The 22,104-nt window shown below is 54.3% G+C and overlaps 1 protein-coding gene across 2 annotated transcripts in view; it reads right to left on the bottom strand.

Annotated features, from left to right (window-relative positions):
* Positions 1–22,104, bottom strand: part of CFAP46 (cilia and flagella associated protein 46) — an 89,978-nt gene that overhangs the window by 7,265 nt on the left and 60,609 nt on the right. The window contains exons 38-53 of one of the 2 annotated variants that reach the window (XM_073240093.1): positions 21,259–21,435; positions 19,849–19,984; positions 13,826–14,014; positions 12,989–13,177; positions 11,346–11,480; positions 11,093–11,272; positions 10,523–10,693; positions 7,364–7,461; positions 7,015–7,091; positions 6,364–6,494; positions 5,975–6,096; positions 5,169–5,248; positions 3,821–4,003; positions 607–677; positions 404–464; positions 291–326 (exon numbers count right to left, since the gene is read on the bottom strand). In XM_073240093.1, coding sequence (XP_073096194.1) covers positions 291–326; positions 404–464; positions 607–677; positions 3,821–4,003; positions 5,169–5,248; positions 5,975–6,096; positions 6,364–6,494; positions 7,015–7,091; positions 7,364–7,461; positions 10,523–10,693; positions 11,093–11,272; positions 11,346–11,480; positions 12,989–13,177; positions 13,826–14,014; positions 19,849–19,984; positions 21,259–21,435 — 2,036 coding nt within the window. Of the gene's footprint in view, positions 1–290; positions 327–403; positions 465–606; positions 678–3,820; positions 4,004–5,168; positions 5,249–5,974; positions 6,097–6,363; positions 6,495–7,014; positions 7,092–7,363; positions 7,462–10,522; positions 11,273–11,345; positions 11,481–12,988; positions 13,178–13,825; positions 14,015–19,848; positions 19,985–21,258; positions 21,436–22,104 lie in introns of both variants that reach the window. The other variant, XM_073240092.1, reaches the window with a different exon arrangement.

Below are 22,104 nucleotides of genomic sequence, written 5' to 3'. Positions count from 1 at the left end.
TTTGCAGAGAAATTCCAAACCAGTTTGGAAACAGACCCGAGGGACTGCAGACTTAGCCACAGAGGCCACACATTCACACACCAGGCGCCAGATGCCACGGCTGCAGCTGCAGCCACTTTTCACACAACAGAGGCCCAGCCTCGACTGCAGAAGCACATCCCGGGGACAGGGTGGACCATGCCCCACGCAGCCAGCCCAGTGGGCAGCTGAGGACCGAGGCAGAGGCCGGGCGGGCAGCCAAGGCCATGCCCCGTGGCATGGTCACCAGAGGAGCAGAGGGTCACGCTCACCTGGGCCCTGGGCCTCCTCATAGGGGTCCACCACAACTGGGCTGCCGTTAAGGAGAAACAGGACGCGGATCCTGGGTCTGGGGCGGCAGGCCCGTCAAAGGGTCAAAGGATACACTTGAAGTTGTCTGAGTCGACGAGGAGGCAGCCGGGAGGGATGACCCGGCGTGCATTGCCCTGCGGCGACAGGCAAGGTTGCTGGGGACGTCCTGCGTGCTGAGGGGTGCTGGCTACTCCAGCCAGGAGCCAGACAGCCCAGGGCCGCCTGCAGGACCCATGCTCCCAGGCGCCCAGCGGCGGCCGGAGGCTGGCCCCCTACCTTCTGGCCCCGTTTCGCTGGACTCTGCTTTCTGAACTCCTTGCCCCTGCCGTCCTTTTTCATGCCGCCTTCTGTCGAGACAGTAACAGGCAGCCGTGATTCTCTAGCGCCAGAGGTGAGCGCACGACGTGCTTTGAATCGTTCACTCTGAAATGGTCAGTTTGTATTACGTGAATTTCACCCCAATAAGAAAAATAGGAAGTAGTAGGAACAGTTGATTTTAATTTTTTTGAGTTGAAATGGTAGTGATTTCTCAAAAGTAGAGGCTCACGAGCCAGGAGAGTCTTCCTTATGGACAGGAGACCCCAAGAAAGGAACAGCTGCCGGGGGGGGGGGGGTCTCTGTTTCAGAGCCCCACACGCCCCTGAAGCCAAGACCGGACCGCGCGGCCGAGTCCTCGCTGTTCTGTTGGGCGCAGGGGGCGGGGCGCCCAAGGGCCTGCGGGGAGGAGCCACAAGCCACGCCCTGCGCTGTCACGGCCTCTTGCTTCCCGCACCTCGAGGCCGCTCTGCTCCCTGACGGGTCCCACCAGCAGCTCGGGGAGGGCCTGCCCGTCGGGGTGCTGGTGGCTGGACATCGGAATGGAGAGGCCGTCCCTCTGCCACCCCCCGGGGTCGCCCGCCCTCTGATGCCCCAGGTGTCCCTGGAACAGCACCGGCCGATGCCCTTGTGCCGCTCTGTCCTGCAGGTGTGACCGACAACCAAGGGGACTGACCCCGGCTCTGCTTCCGCTTTCTGTGTTTGTCCCGCGTGTTCTGTGTGTGTACCTCTGTCACGGGTTCTTTGTCACTTGAGGTACTTGGTTCATTTCTTCTCTTATTCATTTCCCTATTTATTGGCTTGGGAATTACACACCAGTTCTGTTCTTTTGGTGATTATCCTTAAAGGTCTGCCATGGGTATCAGCACCCACAGAGCACCCTGCAGCCGGGCAGCCCGCGGCCCTGAGGACACTCGCCGGAGGCCCGCAGCCCTCCTTGCCGTCCCCGCTCTGCAATGCGATCAGAAAGGCTGGACTCGCGCTTAGCCGGCGTTCCTGTCACTCTGTGGTGAGCGTTGGCACTAGTTAGTCCCTCGCCAGAGACAGGCCCCCTCAGCACCCCCGGAGCCTGCACGCACAGCCCGGTGGGCCTCTCTCCGCCCTGGCCGGCCCTGGCCCTTGCATTTCACTTCTCCTTCATGAAATAAAGACCCACAATACATCATATTATTTTTTTTGTTCTGAACTGTCAAAATTTTGAAGAAATTTTAAAAATAAGAGAAGTGTTTTGGCTATGTGCCCGCACTCTCCTTGCTCCTGGTGCTTGTCCCCTTTGCGTGCAGTCGCCCCATGTTCTCCGGGCGTTCTTGTAGCGAGGGCAGCCTGCCCTGAAAAGTTCCTCCAGCCCTCCTGAACCTGAAAAGTCTTCATTTCACACTGTTTCTGAAAGTTGTTTTCAAAAACATCTAGGCTGACAGCTTTTTCCTTTCACAGTTTAGGGATGCTGTTCACTGTTGCTTTGCTTCCACCAAGAAGTCTGTTGTCCCCTTGATTTGTTTCTTGATACAAACGTCTTTTTTCTCTGGCTGCTTTTGAAATTCTCGGCCGTTGGTTTTAACCAGTCTGCCAATATGTTCTCAGTATAGTTTTCTCCCTGTTTGGGGTTCCCTGACCCTCTTGGATCTCTGGGATTACAATTTTCACCAAATTCGGAGGAAAACTAGCCATTATTACTATTATCATTTCAAATATTTCCCTCTTTGAGAACCATGATCACAAGTGTATCAGGGTGCTCGAACCACTCACCGGCGGTCAGTCCATTTCTTTCCCATCTCCTTCTGCTGTCGCTTGCAGTTCTCTAATCCGTTCTTTCGCCCTGACCGCTGCTGACGCTGTCCAGTGCATCCGTCCATCTCAGGAAGCTCACCTTGGGTCTTTAGTCCCTCCTGTGTCTGTGGGACACTCGGCCTCCCTCCACCTCCTGAGCACGAGGGCTGTGGCTATGGACGTGTTCATGGCCTGTCTGCTCATCCTACCGCCTGGCCTGTGTCTGGTCTGTTCTACTGATTGGCTCTTCTCTTCATTAGGGAATCACAGTTTTCCACTTCTTTGCTTGTCTGATAACATTTGATCAAATGTTAGACATTTTGAAGTTTTCCTTGCTGGGTGCTGGACATTCCTCATTTCTGTAGTTCCTGAGTACTGTTTGGGGGTGCAGGTACGTTACCCTGACCTAGTTTGATCCTCCCGGGGCAGGTTTTGAGTTCTGTAGGTGGGACTAGAGGGACACGGCCAGTGCACACCCTCTCCTCACTGTTCCTAAGCATGTGACTTCATGCACACTGTGGGCGCCTGAACCGTCCCCAGCCGTGAACAGGCCCGGAGGACTGTGTCCTCTGCCACTCAGGGTGGTTCTGTCCCTGACCTCGGCAGGTTCCTCACTCACATGCATGGACCAGCCCTCAGCTCAGGGCCTGAGAGGACCCGCGACAGAGCCCTGGAGTGTGCCCTGTGCTGCTGTCTCCTCCCAGCATCTGCCCTTCAGATTCCGTCACTGCGGTCCCCAGGCCCCCTGCTCCATCTCAACCTGGGGAGACCGCCAGGTTGCCTGGTCTCCCCCACCGGGCAGAAATCTGGGATTCACTGGTTGTTTGCCCCTCCTGGGGTCACTGTCTCCCATGTCTGAAAACTGTTGTTTCATGTATTCTGTCTGGTTTTTTCTTATTTCAGTTGGAAGGGCAGATTTGGTCCCTGTTACTTCTTGGATGGAAGCAGAAGTCCAATATATTTATGTTTCATTTTTCTTGATATTTATTGAAGTGCAACATGCATGCTGAAAACTGCATGCAGCACATGTGCACAGCTTGCAGAATTCCCACAGACGGGGTCTCTGTGTCACCACACCCAGCGACAGCACGCAGCCAGCTGCCCCAGGCCTGACCCTGCCCTGCCTCTCCCCACCTGGCAAATGGCTCCCGCGTGCCTGCCTCTTGAGCAGTTTTGAGGCCAAGAACAGTTTTCTCTCTCCCTCTGTGTGTGCAAGCACGCACGCACATTCAGCACCAACACAGAGCCCTTGGCACAACTGCTCTGTAACATCTTTGCACAAACCTAGAAAATGTTGCAGCGTTTGATGATCCTGTGTAATGAGTTAATGCTCCCCATTCACAGTGGCCTGACCGCTCCATTCTGGAAAGAGAGAGTCGGGCCACGGCGGGGCCACGGTGGCTCTTACCCGTCTCCTCTCTGCTGAGGCGATTCCACAGCATCTGGAGCGAGAACTCCCGGGACAAGGAGGAGACCACCCCCTGGCTGAACACCGACAGCCCTTCCAGCGGCAGCTCCAGGAGGTGCCTGTCCACGATGAGGATGAGGTTGTCTGCAGTCTCAGGCAGAACTGTGGGCACAAGAACACCAGCTGCACGGCCCCAGGAGATGGGCCCAAAGACCGAAAAGCTCCCAGGGTAAGCCTGCTGGCCACAAGCCTGCCTGTCGCCTGAGCTGGGTGGCACACGGGGGCCCTCCAAGGATGCAGCTGAGTCATAGCTCGGGCTGGGCACAGCCAGGTGGCAAGGACTCCATCCTCTGCAGCTCTGAGGACCTGCTTAGCTCTGGCAGCCCGTCCCATGCAGGTCCTGGGGTGCATGGCTCCTTCTCACCATGGAACCCCTTCACAGGATGAAAATTTGCACTAATCCCTCCAGAAGGATGGTCCAGAGAGAGGTCCTGTTCCCCAGGGAAGCTTCTTGTGGGAGGGGCATCAGCAGCATGTCCAGGTGGCCCTCCTTTGGGCCTGCCTGGCTGGTTAGAGAAACCCACCCCTTGGGGCGGGCACAGACAGTGTTAAGGGGTGAGGCCACTGGACTGTTTGAATTTTACAAACTAAAAACAAACTACTTAAAACCAAGCAAGTGTCTTGACCTGGGAATCTTTAGGGCAACTCTCAGTTCGCAGAAGTGGCCTCAGTGAGTCAGGCTCTGACTTCTTAACCCGAGTGTAAACTGTGACTTACTTTCTTAACAGCTACACATACTCCTGAGCCCTGCACCCTCAGTGCCAGCCGGCAGCGCTGAGGGCAGCTCGGTGCTGGGGGAGGGCACCACCAAGGCACACTGTTCCCAGCCTGACACTGCGACACCTTTAAGCACACTGAGTGAGAAACAAGGGGGTCTGTACTGAAAGTGCACAGGTGCCACGAAGCCACCAGCACTGACCTGTCTGCAGGCCGGGTGGCCTCCGCACACTCACCCGGAGGCCCATTTTCCGTCCACATAGCCCTCATGTCATGTGGGGTGTACAAACATGAGATGGTGACAGCCAACATGGCCCCATACAAAGACTGCACATTGTCACCACTGTCGCCACATGCACGTGGAGCTGCCGGGCCCCTGAGGGCAGGCAGCTGGCTGGGCCAGGGTGCTGGTCAACAGTGGTGCTGGCGGAAATGGGAACCCACCCCCACCCAGATGCTCGGCGCCTGGACAACGCTCAGACACGGGGCCCTGCTCCTGGCCATGCTGCACAGATGGATGGGGGTCCCAACACAAGCCACAGGCCACAAGTCCCCACCAGCTGCCACTCACCCTGAGGCAGGGACACATCCTTCTCCTGGCCTTTGACCTTCAGTTTTCCCAGATCTGCAGTGACTGAGGGAGTCTGCACTCTGAAAGCCAAAGGCACACATTCAGGTTTTTAAAAGTGCACAAAAACGACGTATACGAAGAATGTGAAGAACCTCCCTGTGGACGGACTGTTTCACACTAAGACAGTGAGTGCCACATGTCACCCTCTGCAGCTCACCTCTGGGGGCCCACGGGGGCCCTGGCAAATGCGAGCAAACAGGACTCAGGGTTACCTCCCGTCTACTGGCAAATCTAAATGGTGCCGTGTGCCCAGCCCCTCTGCTTCTGTCCTACCAAAAATAAGAGACGCTTGCCATGCCCTCCCCTCCCACCCTGCACCCGATCAGGGGCTCAGAGGGCAGAGGGGACCTAAGCGGCGGGGACGTGCCCAGCACGGATGGACAGCACCAGGCATTCGGGATCACAAGGGCCCCGGCATGCTCCTCACTGACGTGGACACAGTCCAGTTAAGCACTAGTGGAGCTTGTCAGACACACGGAGTTGTGGTATCGGATGTGAGCCTCCACTTGTGAACATCCACCTGTCCCCCAGCCAGCCTCGGCTGGCACTGGGATTCAGGCTGAGGCCCCCACCCTCGAGCCCGCCCTGGGCACCACTGCCCTTGTGGGGACAGGCAGTGTGACCCTCCTGTCTGTCCCTAGATGGCTGTCAGCCTCGTGCCCCCCAGGCCTCAGGCTATCCACTCAGCACCTCCCCTGCCTGCAGCCACCGCCTCAGCACAGGGAGCTGTCCCGTCCAGCAGGTACCTGGCTTCAGGGCCCCTGAGCAGCGGGAACAGTGGCCTCAGATACGCCTCCATGGGACTGAGGATGTCGCTGAGGAATCTCTGCGGAGTGTGTCCCCTTTCAAGGTGGGCGCTTTCTGACTCCTGTCTCAGCCCGAACATCAGCCATGGTTGGGGGTTAAGGGGACCTTGTAAGAGCCCCACCTACTCAGAGCGAAGAGGGGTGACTCCACAGGGCCCGGCCTCCAGCCCTCTGGAAGCAGCCTGGTGGCCGGGGGCCCAGCTCGGCAGCACGGCCCCGCTGGGCTGACTAACAGGATTGGCCCCCACCCTGCAGGGCCCGGCCTGGAGTCCCCGTGGCAGGTGCCCCCTTCCCACCCTCCTCACTGCAGCTGGGCTGGGGGGCTTCACCAGGCCTGGGCTCGGGGCCATGTCCTCGCCGTGCACCTTGGCCTGGGGCTGCTCCCGGAACTGCTGGGCGCTGGCCAACAGGCAGGAAAAGGAGGCCGGGCTCACAGGCACCCGAGCCACCTTGCAGGAGCCTGCAAAGACAGACGCTGCCACTGGCCCCTGCCCTCATGGCTTTGCAGACCTGCCTTGGGGCGGAGGACAGCAGCCGACTTCATGGGAGTGGGCAAAGGGCGTCGCATGGGCACCCCCATGGGCTGCTTCCCCAGAGGGGGCCAAGACAGCCCTTGCTGTGAGGCCGCGTGGCGTCACCGAGGCGTGGCCAACGCCAGGACGCTATGGACGGGCCCCAGGAGGATAGGCCAGCAGAGGCCGGGAGCTGGGACAGCCAGGGAAGAATGGAGGACAGACCAGGTGGTTCCAGTTAAAGGCACCAAGGCTGCCCTGAGACACCCAGAAGGGGGTCAGCGGAGGGGTGGCCCGGCCTCCAGGACCCCAGGACCGCAGGGACAGGGAGCATGGGGCCTCCCAGAGCTCCAGTTGGGCTGCAGGCTGGGAGATGGCCTGTGGGGCTGGGGCCGACAGGCCCCCCAGGGGGAGGCGAGGGGCCCGTCTCTGTGAGCCCCACCCCAGCAGCCCCAGGGTGTCGCTCACCTCCTACTTGCAGCACCTGGCCCTTTGCTGCAGGGGTGAACCTGGGTCTCTCGTATGCAGCACCGTACAGGTGGGTCCTGCCGGCAGGACGTAGGGAGGGGCAGGGCCCAGCTTGTGGGTGCCAGAGGGGCCCTGAAGATGCTGATTCTGCGAACTGCACGCACCCCCGACAGGAGGCCCTCCCCAGAATGCCTCCGCCAAGTCAGACAGAATTAAAACAGGCCCATGCAGGAAAGCTCTGTGTGGTCCCTGCCGGAGAGGGCAGCCCCGCCCTGTGGCCGCACTGCCCATGGGCTTCCTGACTGGGGTTGGGGGGAACCATGCAAGAATCACAGTGCGGAGTCCTCACCTGTCCTGGGAGTGGTGCAGAAAGAGGATCCGAAAAGTAGGAGGAATTTCATTCAGGAGGTTAAGATGCTGGTCAGTGACGCCGAGATTTTGCCAAGCCTGCATGTGATAGACCAAACTCAGTAAACTACGTCAGGTGCAGGTCCCTGCGCTCCACGACAGGCCAGCGGGTGTTTAGGAGAGAGCGCTGCAGGCCTGTGGGACTCCTGGCCACCCGCGGGCAGCAGACACGTGGGACTCACCAGCTCGTCAACATTTACCTTCTCTTGGTTAATGTCAGAAAATGGGTCTGCAGGCCACAGGCGTAGTACCACAGGCCAGATGGATGGGGGTTCTCCCCCTCCAGCTCCACCCCTGCGGCCCTCGCCTGTCTCCTCCACACACGCAGTCTCACGCACACCCACGTGCAGAAGCACAGCCATGCCCCCCAGCCTGTCCCCTGGCTTCCTGGGCATGTCCTGGGGCTGTCCCACTGGCCCCTGCTATCCTGGGGCCCCCACTGTCAGAGGCTGGTGGCCAGCACACACCAGGGGGCTCCTCCCCACCTCCTCCCCACCCGGAACGCTCCTGGAATGAGCTGCAGCTGCTCAGAAGCCATCCCCCACTTGCGATGAAGTGAGCTTGAAGTTTGCAAACAGACGCCAATGTCCACCCTCACATCTGTGCAAGTAGAAGGACACAAAGAGCCCAGACATGGCGGCAGGGTGCCACCCTGCCCCGGGAGCCACAGCAGACCTCTGCGCGCTGGCTTCCTGACCTGGCCCTGTGCCATGCACCCACATCCGAGCTGATGCCCAGGGGCTGCCTTCTTTGTCGCTGAAGAGTATCCCCCGCATGGGTGCTAGCTGCTTCCTTATCCCTCTGTGGCCCCCGGGCATCTGGGGGCCTCCCTTTTGGCAACCAGGCCACTTGATGAGCACACCGCAACACGTGGAAGCCTTTCCTGAGCAGACCCGGGAGTCGGGTGGCTGGGCGAAGTCTGCGTCTGCCGGGCACGGGCGGAGTGCCTGCTGCCCTGTGGCTCATGACCTCTAGGCGATTTCCACTTGCCCCACTGCAGCCATCCTGGCAGGCATCTGGAAGTATCTGTGGCTGTAATTTTTGCATTTCACTCATGACCAATGAACTTGGGTGTCATTAGCAATTTTATTGACCATTTGGGTATCTTGTGAAATCCCAGGCTTCTGACCCTCTGCTGCTGGTGTCCACCTTTCCCGTGTGTAGGTACAGGTAGAGTGGACAGTATCAGCCCTGGGGCTTGGTGACTCCCAATACCGTGTTTTTGATTAATTGAGCTCTTAATTTCAATGCAGAACAAATGGTATTTCTTTCCCTTCTATGTTCTGTGACTTCTGTCTCCTGCGTAATGGATGTTTAGCTGCTCCTGAGTAATGAAGGGGTTGTCCCTCTTATGTCTCCCTCTGACATCTTCGCAGCTTGTCCCCTCACAGGTGGGAGACACTGCCTGTGGGCGGAGGGGAGGCCGCTGACCCGGAGCTGTTCGTGAAAGCGCGCCATCCAGCACCCTGGACAGATGGCAGGTCGCGCGAGTGGGAGGGTCTGTTTCTGAACTTTCCCTTCTGACCTGTTGATGGCTTTCCCTGTATCTGTGCATCTTAACTTCTGCAGCTTTAAATAGGTTTTAGGATCTTGTACAGTAAGTTGTGTCCATACAAATCATACAGTAATTTCCATACAAATGTTAAAATTAGACTATCAATTGTTAAAAAAAAAAGAAAAAAGCCTGCTGGCAATTGATTCGGTTTGTGTTGGACCTACTGGTTACTGGCCCTCAGGAGGTCTTCCTGGTGACCCAGCATTCAGGCCCACAGGCCCCTCAGGAGAATGAGGAAGCCCAGGGGGCAGGGTGGTGCTGGGCACCCCTCCTCCTGGGAGCAGCCCCTGCAGGAGCCCGCCAGCCCTTCCCGGACTCCTGTCGGCGGCTCTGGACACATCACCAGTCACGGGCCACTTCTATAGAAGCGTCAACTATTAATTAAACTCAGAGGACCGGAGCTGCAAAGTCACCTGACGGAGGAAAGGACACCTGTTCAGCCCTTTGTCCACATAGAGAAGTGGCATCTGAACATCCTGGAGCTTCCTGCCCCCCAAACACGGGCTCTCAGTTCACTTAGCTATTCTTGAATTTCTCTTAAGAAGGTTTATAGTTTTTGGGGCAGAGGTTGTGCACATATTCTTTTAGATCTTTCCCTGATTATTTGATCATTTCTGGTGCCATGGAAAACGGTATTGTTTAGACATTTTCATCACTCCCTGTTTGTATCTGGCGGGTGGAAGGCACTGTTTGCTGCTGGCCCGTGGCCTTCTGCTGAGTGCCCGTCAGGGTGCGCTGGTCTGGCCCCCAGGGCATGATCACACTGGCTGTGAACAGCCGGCCCTGCGTCTTCCCTCTCGACCTTGATTTCTGGTCTTGCTGTGACATCATGAGTGGAAGTGGTGACAGGAGCCTGTGTGTCATGGCCGCTCTTGGAGAAGAGCCTCCACTATGTCACCATGTCCCATTTGTCTGGAGACATGTGTGGCCGTCGTATCTGGGGATGGGCCCCTGGCATAGGAGGCCAGGGACGCTGCTCAACACCCCAGGGGCACAGGGTGGCCCAGTCAGAGAATGATCCCACCCCACAGAGGCGACCGTGAAGGAAAAGGAGCAGGGCTGGCTGAGCTCCAGGCTGCTCCCTGACCGGCGAATTCTATCGTGTCCATTTCTTCAAACATGCCCGTAAACGCCCGCTGGTCCAAACACAAGGGCAGGCGCTCGGAGCTACCCCGCTCTGAGGGTGTTTCTTGGAATGGCGCTCTGTGATCCCCCTGGGGCCTAAAGTGTCCCCTTGGACAGTGAAGGCCACAAGGAGCCCACCACCCTCACAGAGACCCCAGGACACTGTGTCCACCCAGGGCCTGATGCAGGGGGGCTGGCTGACCCTCCCAGTCACCCAGGAGGGGGCTGCCCTCCCCACGAGGCCCAGGAGGCAATGAAGCTCGGAGAGGGTGAGCGACCCTCCCAGAACCACAGCCGGCAAGAGGCAGAGCCAGGACTGGACCCAGGCTGTGTCCTCGCTGAGTGGGGGCCAGGCAATGGTGGGCACTTCAGCAGAGCCCCAGAGCCAGTTCTGCAGGGAGGGCTCCCTGGCTCAGTCACCTTGGAGATGGTGGCCAGCCTCCGCCCCACGCTGGCGAACAGGCTGGTGGAGGTCCTCTCCTGGAGCCGCAGCCCCTGCTCGAGCCACAGCAGGGCCGCCAGCTGGGAGCTGCTGGTGTTGGCCGTGGCCGTGAGCAGGACGTCCCGCATCATCTCCGAGGCCGAGCAGCTCTGAAACGGACCACGGCCCCACCCAGGGCCACTCAGGCTCCACGGCTCCGGCTCCCTGGGGATGCCATTCTGCAGGCAGGGCCCCCAGGCCCCACCTGCTGCGGTACCCAGGGTAGAATACTCAAATGCTTCTCTGCTCCGAGCCTCAGGGCACAAGGCTGGGTGGATTTCTGCTGCTTGTGGACCAACAGGACACTGACAAGAGGGGCTGGGGCTCAGAGGACAGCCTGCCACCTTCTCTGGGCCTGCAGTCCCCTCCTTGGTGGAACACCGTCCTCTAGGGGAAGGCCCAGTCACAGCCTGGCTGGTGGGACCAGCCGTGGGGTTGGGTGCCGGCGGACCTCCCTCTCCCGACACGGCCAGGAGGGCCTTGAGGAGACCCGTGGGGCCCAGCTGCACCTGAGACAGTGCCAGGAACTGGCAGGTGGTCACAGGGTCCAGGGTGCCTGTGCACTCCACCAGCTCCAGGCTGGCAGCTGCTGCGATGTCCAGGAGGCGGCTGCCCAGGGAGACCTGCAGGCACTGGAGCAAGACCTCAGACGCCTGGGCCAGGAACTGCTGGGCCAGCACCAGCCTCCTCTGCGGGGGCATGGGCTCGGGCTCAGGCGGCTCCCCGGGCAGGGCACACACGGGGCAGAAGGAGCAGCCCTACCTTCAGATCTGAGCCTCTCCTGCTGCGCTCCTCGGGGGCTGCCCTGAAGGCCGGCAGGTGGCTGCAGGGCTCCTCACCACCCCTGTCCTCCGGGGTCATCTCCACACTCCTGAGGTCACTCAGGCCAGCACCCACCTGTGGAGTGCATGGCACCAGTCAGCCGGCACGGGTCAGCACAGACACTGCCCCCTGTGGAGAGCCCGGCCTGGCCCTCAGAGCACCTGTCACGGCCTGGGCATCTCTGCAGGGCCCCCGGGCTTGGATGCTGCAGGCCACCACCGGCCTCTCACCGTCTGAATTGGCCACTGGGCCTGGCCTAGAGCCCGGGGGTCGGAGGTGCAGCCAAGACGGGGAAGCAGCCCTGGAGAAGTCTGAGTACCACCAGTCTGGGATCAGCCACATTCTGTTCACTTTCTCTCATCCAAAACCACCTTCCCTGGGCATTGGTGCCAAGAGCATCAGGCAGCGGGGCTGAGTCAGGTGCCTGCTTGCCCCAGGGGGCTGGGGACAAATGCACAATCCCCCATCAGACTTGTGCCGGCCTGTCTGCAGGACAAGTCACCCCCATGGGGTCCTTGGGGTGCCAAGTGACCCTGCCCAGAGCATCAGGCCCAGGAGAACTTGGGTTGAGGGGGAGCTCCTGGGTTTTGGGGTCATGATAGGCAGCGGCAGGGAATAGGGCGGGCTGGGCTCCCTTCTTGGAAGCACCCTGCCCCAGGCCTCACAGGATTCGGTGCACATTTCCCATCATCAGCACCTTCCATACAAGGACCCTGGCTTGGAGAGGAGGGCCACACGTAGGCCGTGTCTCTGGCCCATGTCTACCTGGCTCAGAGCCCCCTGTGCAGGTGTGGAAAAAGGGGGCAAAACTCCAATTCACCCAAATGGGAGTCCTGCCTTTGACCTGGGGACCCCAGGACAGATAACTCATCAGGGCTGACCCCAGGGCCTGTACAGCCCACCAGAAATGTGGGGCCTGTTTGGGCTGGGGGGTCTTCCTCCAAGAGCAGAGTCTAGGGGATGAGCCAGGGGTTCAGGGCAGTGACCGGGAGCACCCACAGCTTGCAGTGACAGCAGCCATCAGAGGGCTCCCTCGGGAGTGCACCTGCCGGGCAGCTCTTGGGGCCCTAGAGAAGGGTGCAGGCTGCGTACACAAGGTCGGTGGCCTGGGGGCTCTGGCCCACTTGGGCTTCACTGGGCTGTTGGGCAAGTGGAGTGAAGGTGGGCAAGGCCCTGCTGCACATTAGGATGGGGCTGGGGGCTTTTAGCTCAGGCCCACCCTGGCCCCTGGGGTAGAGCGCTGCTGAGGGGAGGGAGCTGCCAGCAGCCGCGCGGGCTGAGCACCCACATCTGGCGCCAGGACACCGGCATGGACCTCCTCTCTGCCCACCTTCCCCTCCTGCCCACACCCTGCAGAGGCGTCCCTTCCCCTCCATGGGCTGTCCCCAGAACCAAGGCTCCCCCCGTCCATTGTTGCACATACAAGCCTGCTTCCTGCCTCCCTCCCCTTTGTCAGGTCACACCAACCCTCTTAACCCAGACAGCCTGAGGCCTCGTTCTCTTCCTGAGACCAGGTGAGTTTTGAGTATTTGTTTCTGTTCTAAGCACTGGGTTTGTGAGCAGGTGGGGAGCAAGAGCCATACCAAGAGGCTCTCCTCCCAGTAGAAGGCGGGGTGCACAGGGTCCGCACGCACGGCCAGCAGGCGGAGGGCCCTCCCAGCGAGGCTCAGGAGCCGGGCGCCGATCTCCACGCAGCTGGCACCCAGCGGCCGCAGGCTCACCAGCTGTGCCAGCGCAGTGTGGGCCAGGGTCCGCTTCAGTGTGAGCCACTTCTTCAGAACACAAACACCTCGTGGTTATCCTTGCCCTACCCTCAGAAGTGCAACTGGCCCTCCAACACCCCAGGACCCCCTCCAATGCCCCTGGCGTGGGACGGTGGCACCCAGCTCTCCAGGTGACACCCTCTGCATCAGGGGGAGGGGCTCCAGGTCTCAGGTGTTAGGAGGGTCACTCAAGTTTGGTTATATAACCCTAATCTGGGGCTCACTGACAACGCATAAGTTTCTATCAAATTCAGTTTGGGGACTCTCTTTATCTTTGATCCATTTATAGTTACATCCAATTACTTTGATTCATGCTTCATGGAATCTAAGGAAATGTCTACAACGGCAGAGTATGTTTCCTTCAAAACAAATATTTTGCAAATTCATCTTATTCTTTTAACAAAATGAGATAACCTTTCCGGAGCCCTTTAATGTGCTGACATCACCAGTCACAGCAAACTCGTGATTGGGGAGAGGCTTCTGTGCACAGGAGACACCCCAACCGACCCGCCTTCGTCAGCCAGCTCACGCCCTTGGACCCGGGACCAGAAGCCCTCCTGGCTGGGGTGGGGGGGCCTGCTGGGACCCCACCAGGGCCCAGGTCCCAGGGGTGCCTGACTGAGGGTCAGCAGGTGCTTAGTCTCCAGACATGGTTACCAGGCCGACGGACGTGTAGTCCCGTGTGCTGTGCAGGTAGCTGGCCAGCAGCTTGTCCGCGGAGCCCTGCGCAGACGGCTGCTCCAGGCTGTCCCCCGACGTGAGCTGGAGCAAGTCCAGGGATGCCTCTGCCAGGCTGAGCTTGAGCTGGGCCAGCTTCCTCATCAGGGGGCTGTTGACGTTCTGTAACTGGGGTGTTCAGGGGTGCAGGCAGAGAGGCCAATCAGCTTCAGCACCTGGCTGGTGGGTGTCAACCGCCACTGCAGTCAAGTGCTGGGTGTGCCCCCAGAGCCTCACCTCACATTGAGAGCCTGACTCCTCCCTCCCCCAGGCAATAGCCCATCAGCTTCTCTCGGTTCTGTGTGCCTGGAACCGTGTGCCGTGCGTCTGTCCGGCTCATCTCAGCACGGGTACTCTGGGACTCGCCCACATCACTGCACATGTGGCCCCCGCTCCTCGCGGCTGAGCGGCTTCACCATTTGGCCACTCTCACAGCTGGGGGCTGTCACGTCACAGCTGGGCAAGGGCTGTGGAGGAGTTCCTTTAGCTCCCTTGGGTAAATGCTGGACTGGATGGGAGGCCTGTGGTCAACCTTCCAACGCCAGACTGCTTTCTGAAGCAGCTGTACCTCCACAGCCCCAGCAGCCGCTTCTCCACCTCCTTGTCCACGTTCGGCATGGCCAGTCTCTAAACTGGAAGCCACGGTGAGCAGGTGTGTGTGGTTCCAACCATGCCTTTCCTTGGCTCACTAATGAAGTTCATCAACTGACTATTCACCATCGGCATGCTTTGTTTGGAGAAATATCTGTTCAAAATTTTTGCCCATTTTCTATTGGGTTGGTTGTTTTCTTATTATTCAGAGTTCTTTATATATTCTGGGTAAAAGCCCTTTGTCAGATACGTGATGAACAAACATTTCCTCCTAGTCTGTGACTTGTCTTCCTTTTCTTCTAACAGGTCTTTTAAAAACTAGAAGTCCAACATAGTTTATTCTTTTATGGATCATGCTTTTGGTATCATATGTTTAAAAATCTTTGCTAAACAGAGGTTGCAATGGTGTTTTCTTCAGAAGCATTGTAGTTTAGCTCTTACATTTAGGCCTATGATCCATTTTGAGTCAATTTTTACATCTGGTGTGAGGTATGAATCAAGCTGTATTTTTTTATATGTAGATGTACAATTGCTCCAGCACCACCTCTGTTTGAAGGATCAGCCGCCTTTCTTCACTGAACTGCATTTGCTCTTGTGCTGAAAATCAATTTTCTGTGCGTGTGTCTATTTCTGGACTATTACTTTCCACTGATCTGTTTGTCTACTTTTACACTAAAACTACACTGTCTTGATTCCCATAAATTTACAGGAAGTCTTAAAACCAGACAGTGTTAAGACCTAAAACTGTTTTCTTTTTTGAAGTTGTGTTGGTCACATTAGTTCTTTTGCAATTCCTACATTTTAAAATCATTTTGTCGATTTCTATAAAAAAGACTGCAGTTACCCTGATCAGGATTGCAGATAATTTGGGGGAGACTAGCATTTTGGTAATACAAGTCTTCTGATCCACAAACATGGTACATCTTTCATTATTTAGGTCTTCCTTAATTTTTGTGAACAATGTTTTATAGTTTTCAAGGTACAGGTTTTCATGTTTTTTTGTCAAATTTAATTTTTATGCTGTCATAAATGGTATTATTTTTGAACTTTTAATATCTGACTGAACATTCCTAAAATATAGACATATAAAATTAGTATTTGCATATTGTTCTTGTATCCTACAACTAAATCAGCCTTTTATTATTATTTCTCATAGATTGCATAGAATTTTCTATACAGATGATCATGTTATCTGTGAACAAAGACAGTTTTACTTCTTCCTTTCCAAACTAGACACCTAGTTTCTTTTTTCTTGCCTTATTAAATTGGCTAGAACTCTAGCACATTTCTGAGTTAATTTTTTTTACAATTAAAAGTGTAAGCAGACACGTCCCTGTCTTTGTCCTCATCTAAGGGGAAACATATGGGCTTTCACCATCCACTATGATGTGAGCTTTAGTTTTTTCATGGGCACATTTTATCAGGTTGAGGGAGTTTGTGTATACTAATAATTTGTTAAAAGTCTTTATTTAAAAATCAAAAATGGGTGTTGGATTTTGTCAAATGCTTTTCCTGCATCTGCTTAGATGATCATATGTTTTTATTTTTTATTTAAAAAAATATGGTGAAGCAAATTGATTGATATTGGAATGTTAAACCATTCTTGGGATAACCCCAACTTGGCATTGATGTATTATCCTTTTTGTATATTATGGGATTTAATCTGCTAAAATTTTGTTTAGAATTTTTGCATCTCTATTAATTAAGACTAATGGTCTGCAGTGTTGGTTTTGCTATTAGGATAATATTAGCTTCACAGGGGGGATGTATTCCCTCATTTTCAATTTTCTGTGAGAGTTTGTGTAGAATTGGTATTATTTTTTTCCTTAAATATTTGGTAAGATTCATCAGTAAGCCATCTGGGCCCGACATTTTTTGTGAAAAGACTTTTAACTACAAAATTCATTTTTTTAAATAGATAGAGGGCTATTCAGGTTATTTATTTCTTTTCAAGAGAGCATTGGCAGTTTGTGTCCTTCAAGGAGTTGTTCCATTCCACCTAAGCTGTCAAATGCATCAGCATGAGAGCTGGTCATGAAGCTCCCTTATCATTCTTCCCAGTGTGTGTCACTCTCTGGGGGTGTCATGTAGCTTGGTTCTGATACTGGTCATTTATGTCCTGTCTTTTTTTTTTCCCGATCAATCTGGATAGAACTTTATCAATTTATTGATCTTCTCAATATTTTTCTCTTTTATTTTTCCTTTTCTACCTCCTGGTTTCCACTCTGATATTTGATTTCCCTTCTTTTCTAATTTTAAGTTTAATCTGCCCTTTCTCTACTTTCTTAAGGTGGAGGGGCTGAGGTCATTTGATTTGGGACCTCTTTTCTTTTCTCAAATAGGTATTTAGTGCTACAAAATTTCCCCTAAGTTTTGCATTAGAGTCACCTCAAATTTTTTTTGATATGTATTTTTCATTCAAAATAAGTTTTTCAATTCAAAAATATTTTCCCTTTTGATTTCTTCTCTGGCCCATAATTATTTTGATATATGCTATTTACTTTCCAAGTAGTTAAACATTTCCCCAATTTTAAAAAATTGAGGTAAAATTCACATAACACAAAATTAACCATCTTAAAGTGTACAGTTCAGTGGTACTTAGTACACTCACAACCTTGTGCAAGCATCAACCGTCTACTCCCGAAACATTTTCATCCTTCCACAAGGAAACTCCTATGCATTCAACAGCCATTCCCCATCCCCTACAACCACTAACTTGCTTTCTCTATCTATGGGGTTTCTTATTCATCTTTCTGCATTTTGATTTCCATTTTAATTCCATTGTAGTTTCAGTACATACTTTATATGACTTAAATCCTTTTATATTTATGGAGACTTATTTTATGTTTATGATCCCCAATATGGTCTATCATGGAAAATGTTCCATTTGCACATGAAAAGAATATGATTCTGCTATTGTTGGGTGGAACATTTTATAAACATCTATTGGGTCAAATTGGTTAATGGTGTTGCTCAAATCTTCAAGTATTTTTTTTTTGTCTATTTTCTGTCTGGTTGTTCTATTAATATCTGTGAGAGGGGCATTGAAATCTCTGACTCAATGTCTATTTGTCTGCTTCTCCATTGCAGTGCTTGGTTTCTGCCTCACTGATTCTGAAAGTCTGTTATTAGGAGCATAAGTGCTTAGCACATTATGTCCTCTTGGTCCTCTTTGAAATTACTTAACCTAAAAGCTTCATAAACATTATGAAATGAACTTCTTTGTCCTTGGTAGTATTCTTTCTCTGCTCTGAAATCTACTCTGTCTGGGGTTGACACAGCCACTCCAGCTGCCTTCCGACGTGCTAGCGCAGCGTACCGTTTCCCGGACTTCACTCGGAGCTGATCCACATCTTTATGCCGACGTTGGCTTTCTTGTGGGCAGGATACAGCTGGGTTTTGCTTTTTCATGCAGTCTAACAAATTATGTCTCTTAATTGGGTGTTCAGACCATTCTGGTTTAGTTTGGTTGTCACTATGACTTGGTTTGAGGTCATCCACTGTTTCCTATGGGTCCCACCTCCTTATTCTCTTTTCCCTTTTTCTACATTTTTGGAGAATAAGTAAGTAAATTTTAAGATTTTCTTTGATCCCCCTTCTTGGTTATTAGATGCACTTCCTTGTTCAGTAATTTCTATGTTGCTTCAGGGTTTCCACTGCTTCTTGCAGAGCTTAGAAGTCCTTTATGCTGCTGTTGTCATTCGTTTTGTTCTACATGCATCGTAAACCACTGTTGCTAATTGATTATTCTTTTAGAGAGATGAAAAACTCTTAAGTTTCCTCAGGTAGCTCACATTTCCAATGGTCATCTGTCCGTGTAGACCATCCTTCCCTCTGGTGTCACTGTGCTAGTGCCTCAAGGACCGACCGCAGGTTCTTGCAGAGTGTCTGCTGGGGATGCGTTCTTTTAGCTCTTGAATGTTTAGGAAACACCTTTATTTCACCTTCATCTTTGGAAGCAATCTATTCTGGGCACAGAACTCCAGATCGGCAGCTCCTCTAGTCATTTGAAGACGCCGCGTCGCTGTCCCCTCAGTCTCACTGCTCCTGGTGACACACCTGCTCTCGTCTCGTCTCTGTTGCACTTTATAGAACACACACGTCCCCCTCTGGCTGAATTCAAGAGGCCCTTTCGGTCACCGATTTGGGCAATTTGGTCACGGCTTTATTCCTGCCCATAGTTCTAGAGCTTGGGATTCACTGAGCTTCTTGGATCTGTGGGTTCATAGTTAATTTTATTAAATTTGGAGGTTTCAGCTATTACTTCTTGCAGTACTTTCCCTGCCCCCTCTGTTTGTCCCCCCCTTGCTAGGCCTCGGCTGACCTGCCTTCGTGCTCTTGGCCTTGTTCCTCGGCTCTCTGCTGTTCCGCAGTTTCAGCTTTTGTTCTCTTTTCTGCCTTCTCTCTCTCTCTCTCCTTGTTCAGTGGTTTCTACTGCTATGTCCTCAGGTTCTCCAACCTCCGGCAGGCTCTGCTGCTCCCCACCTAGCACACTCTTCATCTCACACTCACACCTCTGAAAGTTAAACTCTGATCTTCTTTTAATACCTTCAGTATATCTGCTTCACTCTCAGAACACACCGAACACAGCCGCGGGAACTGGTTTAACGTCCTGTCTTCCGGTTCTGGGGTCTGTGTCCGTTTTGGTTGGTTCTGGTTGGTTATTCTCTGTATTACAAGTTGTATTTTCCTACCTTTCTGCATAATAACTTCTTATTGGTTACCAGACGTTGTGCATTCTGCTTTTATGGTGAATGGACATTTCTGCACACCTGTGGGTGCTGCTGACTTTTGTTCTGGGACAGACGGCTTGGCCCTTGGGGGTGTTCCTCGGAAGGCTTTTCAGGCAGACCTGGACCATGCTCCTCCAGGGCTAACTGTCCCCCAGCTGACACTGGCCTCTGCGGCCGAGGTCCCCATGGACCACGAGGTTGTGCAGTCTGGCTGGTGGGAGCTGCTGCTGACTGAGCCCTGAATGGCTGTCAGGCAGTTTCCTATAATCCTTTGGAGTGGTTCTCTCCCAGCCTCAGGCAGCATCCTCCCAGGAGCCTGCTGACCAGTCCTCAGCTGGAGGCTCCCGGGGTCTCCTGGATGCCCCCTGTTGTGACCACAGTGAACATGGACATCTGTGGAGTCCCCTCTACTCAGGGGTCACTGTCTGCCCTTGCTGATGTCTAGTGTTTTGAAAAAATGTTTTCTGGTTCTTTCGATGGGAGGATAAATCCAGTCACTGTTACTCCCTCTCAGCCAGAAGCAGAAGTAAGCAGTTTGTGTTCACAGTATGTCTAAACGTGTGTATCTATGTGCTGATGGGGATGGCCGAGCTGAGGAATGACCCCAAGTACGCCCAAGGGTGTGCGACATGCACTTACATTCTGCAGGGACAGTAACCCCTGGACACTGTGAAATACCCCTTCCTCTTCAGCCACAGCTCTCTGCACCAGGTCATGCGCTTCCAGGTAATAGGCCATTTTTCGCTCTTCATCTTTCTCATTTTGGGCACATATCCTTTATAATAAGGAAGAGAGGATTTAGAACAAAAATGTCAAAGCATTCCTCACTAGTACTGACACAATGTGTCATGTGTAATTTCTGTATGATTATACTGTATAACTTATCAGTACTTCAGGTTGTGTGATTAGATGTTTTACATGTAAAGGTATTCTCAATACATCTTAACACAAAAATATGTACGCACACTGTGCTATTTTTATAAAAATTAAATCTGTGCCTAACAGAATCATGAGCCGACAGCGCGGTGGCCACTGTCCTGGTCTGAACGCTTCATTTTGCTATTTGCGCTTTCTGCACTTTCTCAAAGTTCCGCGGTGACTGTGCACTGCTGCCTGACGGTGATGTGGCCGTGGTCGTGCTCCCTGAGTGCCCAGGCTGCCCCAACCCCCATAAAGGCTGTTTTGGGTGCAGCTGGTCTGCTTGCTGCGCTTTGAAATGCTGGCGAGTATGCCCAGCATGGGGGTGGCAGGGGTGGGGGAGGCAGGAGAGGGGAGGTTATTGAGGTGGAGGGAGTCAGGCCAGGCCCGCCTTTGGTCCCCTGGTGAGAGAGGGGATGTCCGAGAGGCAAGGACGGGAGGAGGCCGTGCCCTACTGGAGGGCAGCGCCAGGGCCACCTCTTGAGACCTGAGCCAATGGGGGCAGGTAGGTGCGGGGCGACATGTGCACGTGTGTGTGAGCACCTGGGAGCGATGGGGGGTAATGTGCACACCTGGAAGTGACGTGTCTGCATGTGTGTGCAATGTGGCGAGTGGTGTGAGCGTGTGTGCAATGCGGCTGATGCCTGTGCGTGTGGGTAGTGGCAGTGCTGGGAGTCTCGGTGGGGCTGATGTGGGCTGTGAGGTGTGTGTCTGTGTGTCTGCAAAGACTGAGCAGATAGGGCAGATGCAGTGAGGACACCATGATGAGTGGCACTTGGGGAACATCCCCAAGTGGCTGCAGACACCCAGTGTGGGTGTCCCTGAGAGACCTGCAGGTGGTTACAGGCCTGGGCCAGGAGGTCCCAGTGGGGGCTGATGGGGGCTGGTGGGGCCTTAACCCAGGAGGAAAGCTGGGCACGTGGTCTGGGCATGGGAAGTGGCAGCACAGAGAAGGCTGCGCAGGGGGATGGGCCTGTGGCCCCGTGGGACTGAAGTGGGGACCCAGGCCAAGGCAGGATGGGCCTGACGGCTGTGTGCAGGGACCCAGGAGGGCAGTGACCGTCGCTAAGCCAGCTGCCCATGGGCCCACCCCGTGCAGAGCAGAGGCTTCTGGGAGGGTCTGCCGCTTGCCTCTTTATCTTTGCACGCTCGAGTTTTATGTCCACACAGTTCTCCTTGTAGCCACAGTCAGTGAACTTTTTCTCAATTTCCAACAAGTAGTCGTCCATCTCTTTCAGCAGAAACAGGCATTCAGAAGGTTCACCGTCAACTGGCTCCTGGGCCACCCTGATCCGGAGGCTTGCGCACCTACGAAGCACAGGCCCTGGCGTGACGGAGCACCTCCACTGGGCCGGCAGCTCCAGGGCGGTGCCAGCCCCACATGCGGCTCTGCCGAGCCCCAGCAGGCATCCAGGATGCGGGACGAGACTCTTAGGAGGGTTTCTCAAAAGCCAGCAAATGCCAGGCCACACTCTCCCATCTCAACGCAGTAAAATCAGAGCTAATAGGCCCTGGCTCTCCACCCATTTCGAAATTCAAAACCACTCTCCTAAAGGACCCCAGTCTGTTCACATGGAACCTGTGGGGCACTCCCAAGGGAGTTCACGGGCACGTGTATGAGGAAAGCACCCAGAAAGCATATGGACTAGTGATGGGCTGGGGCAGCAGGAACAGACAGTCACGAACAACCAGCGCTGCCCTCTCGCCAGCATGGGAAGCTTGACAAAGACGAACCAGAAAATCAAGGAAACCAAATGAGACAAAATCCCTGTTGCTTTGGTCAATAAAGCAAAAGCTGTTTCTTTGAAAAGGTCAGTTAAATTGGAATCTGCCGTTCTGACTTGAAGATATGGCACAGTCATGCTTTGATGAGGAGATGGACAATGTTCTAACTCTAATACAGCCGAAAACCTACAAGAAACGGTTTTCTGGGAGAACGCAGATTACCAGAGCCACAGCTCAAAGGCGAGCTAGAGG

Source organism: Manis javanica, chromosome 7 (genome assembly GCF_040802235.1).
Source record: "Manis javanica isolate MJ-LG chromosome 7, MJ_LKY, whole genome shotgun sequence".
Lineage (NCBI taxonomy): Eukaryota > Metazoa > Chordata > Mammalia > Pholidota > Manidae > Manis > Manis javanica.
The sequence above is the reverse complement of the archived record's forward strand: the minus strand, read 5'-3'. Positions and strand labels throughout refer to the sequence as shown.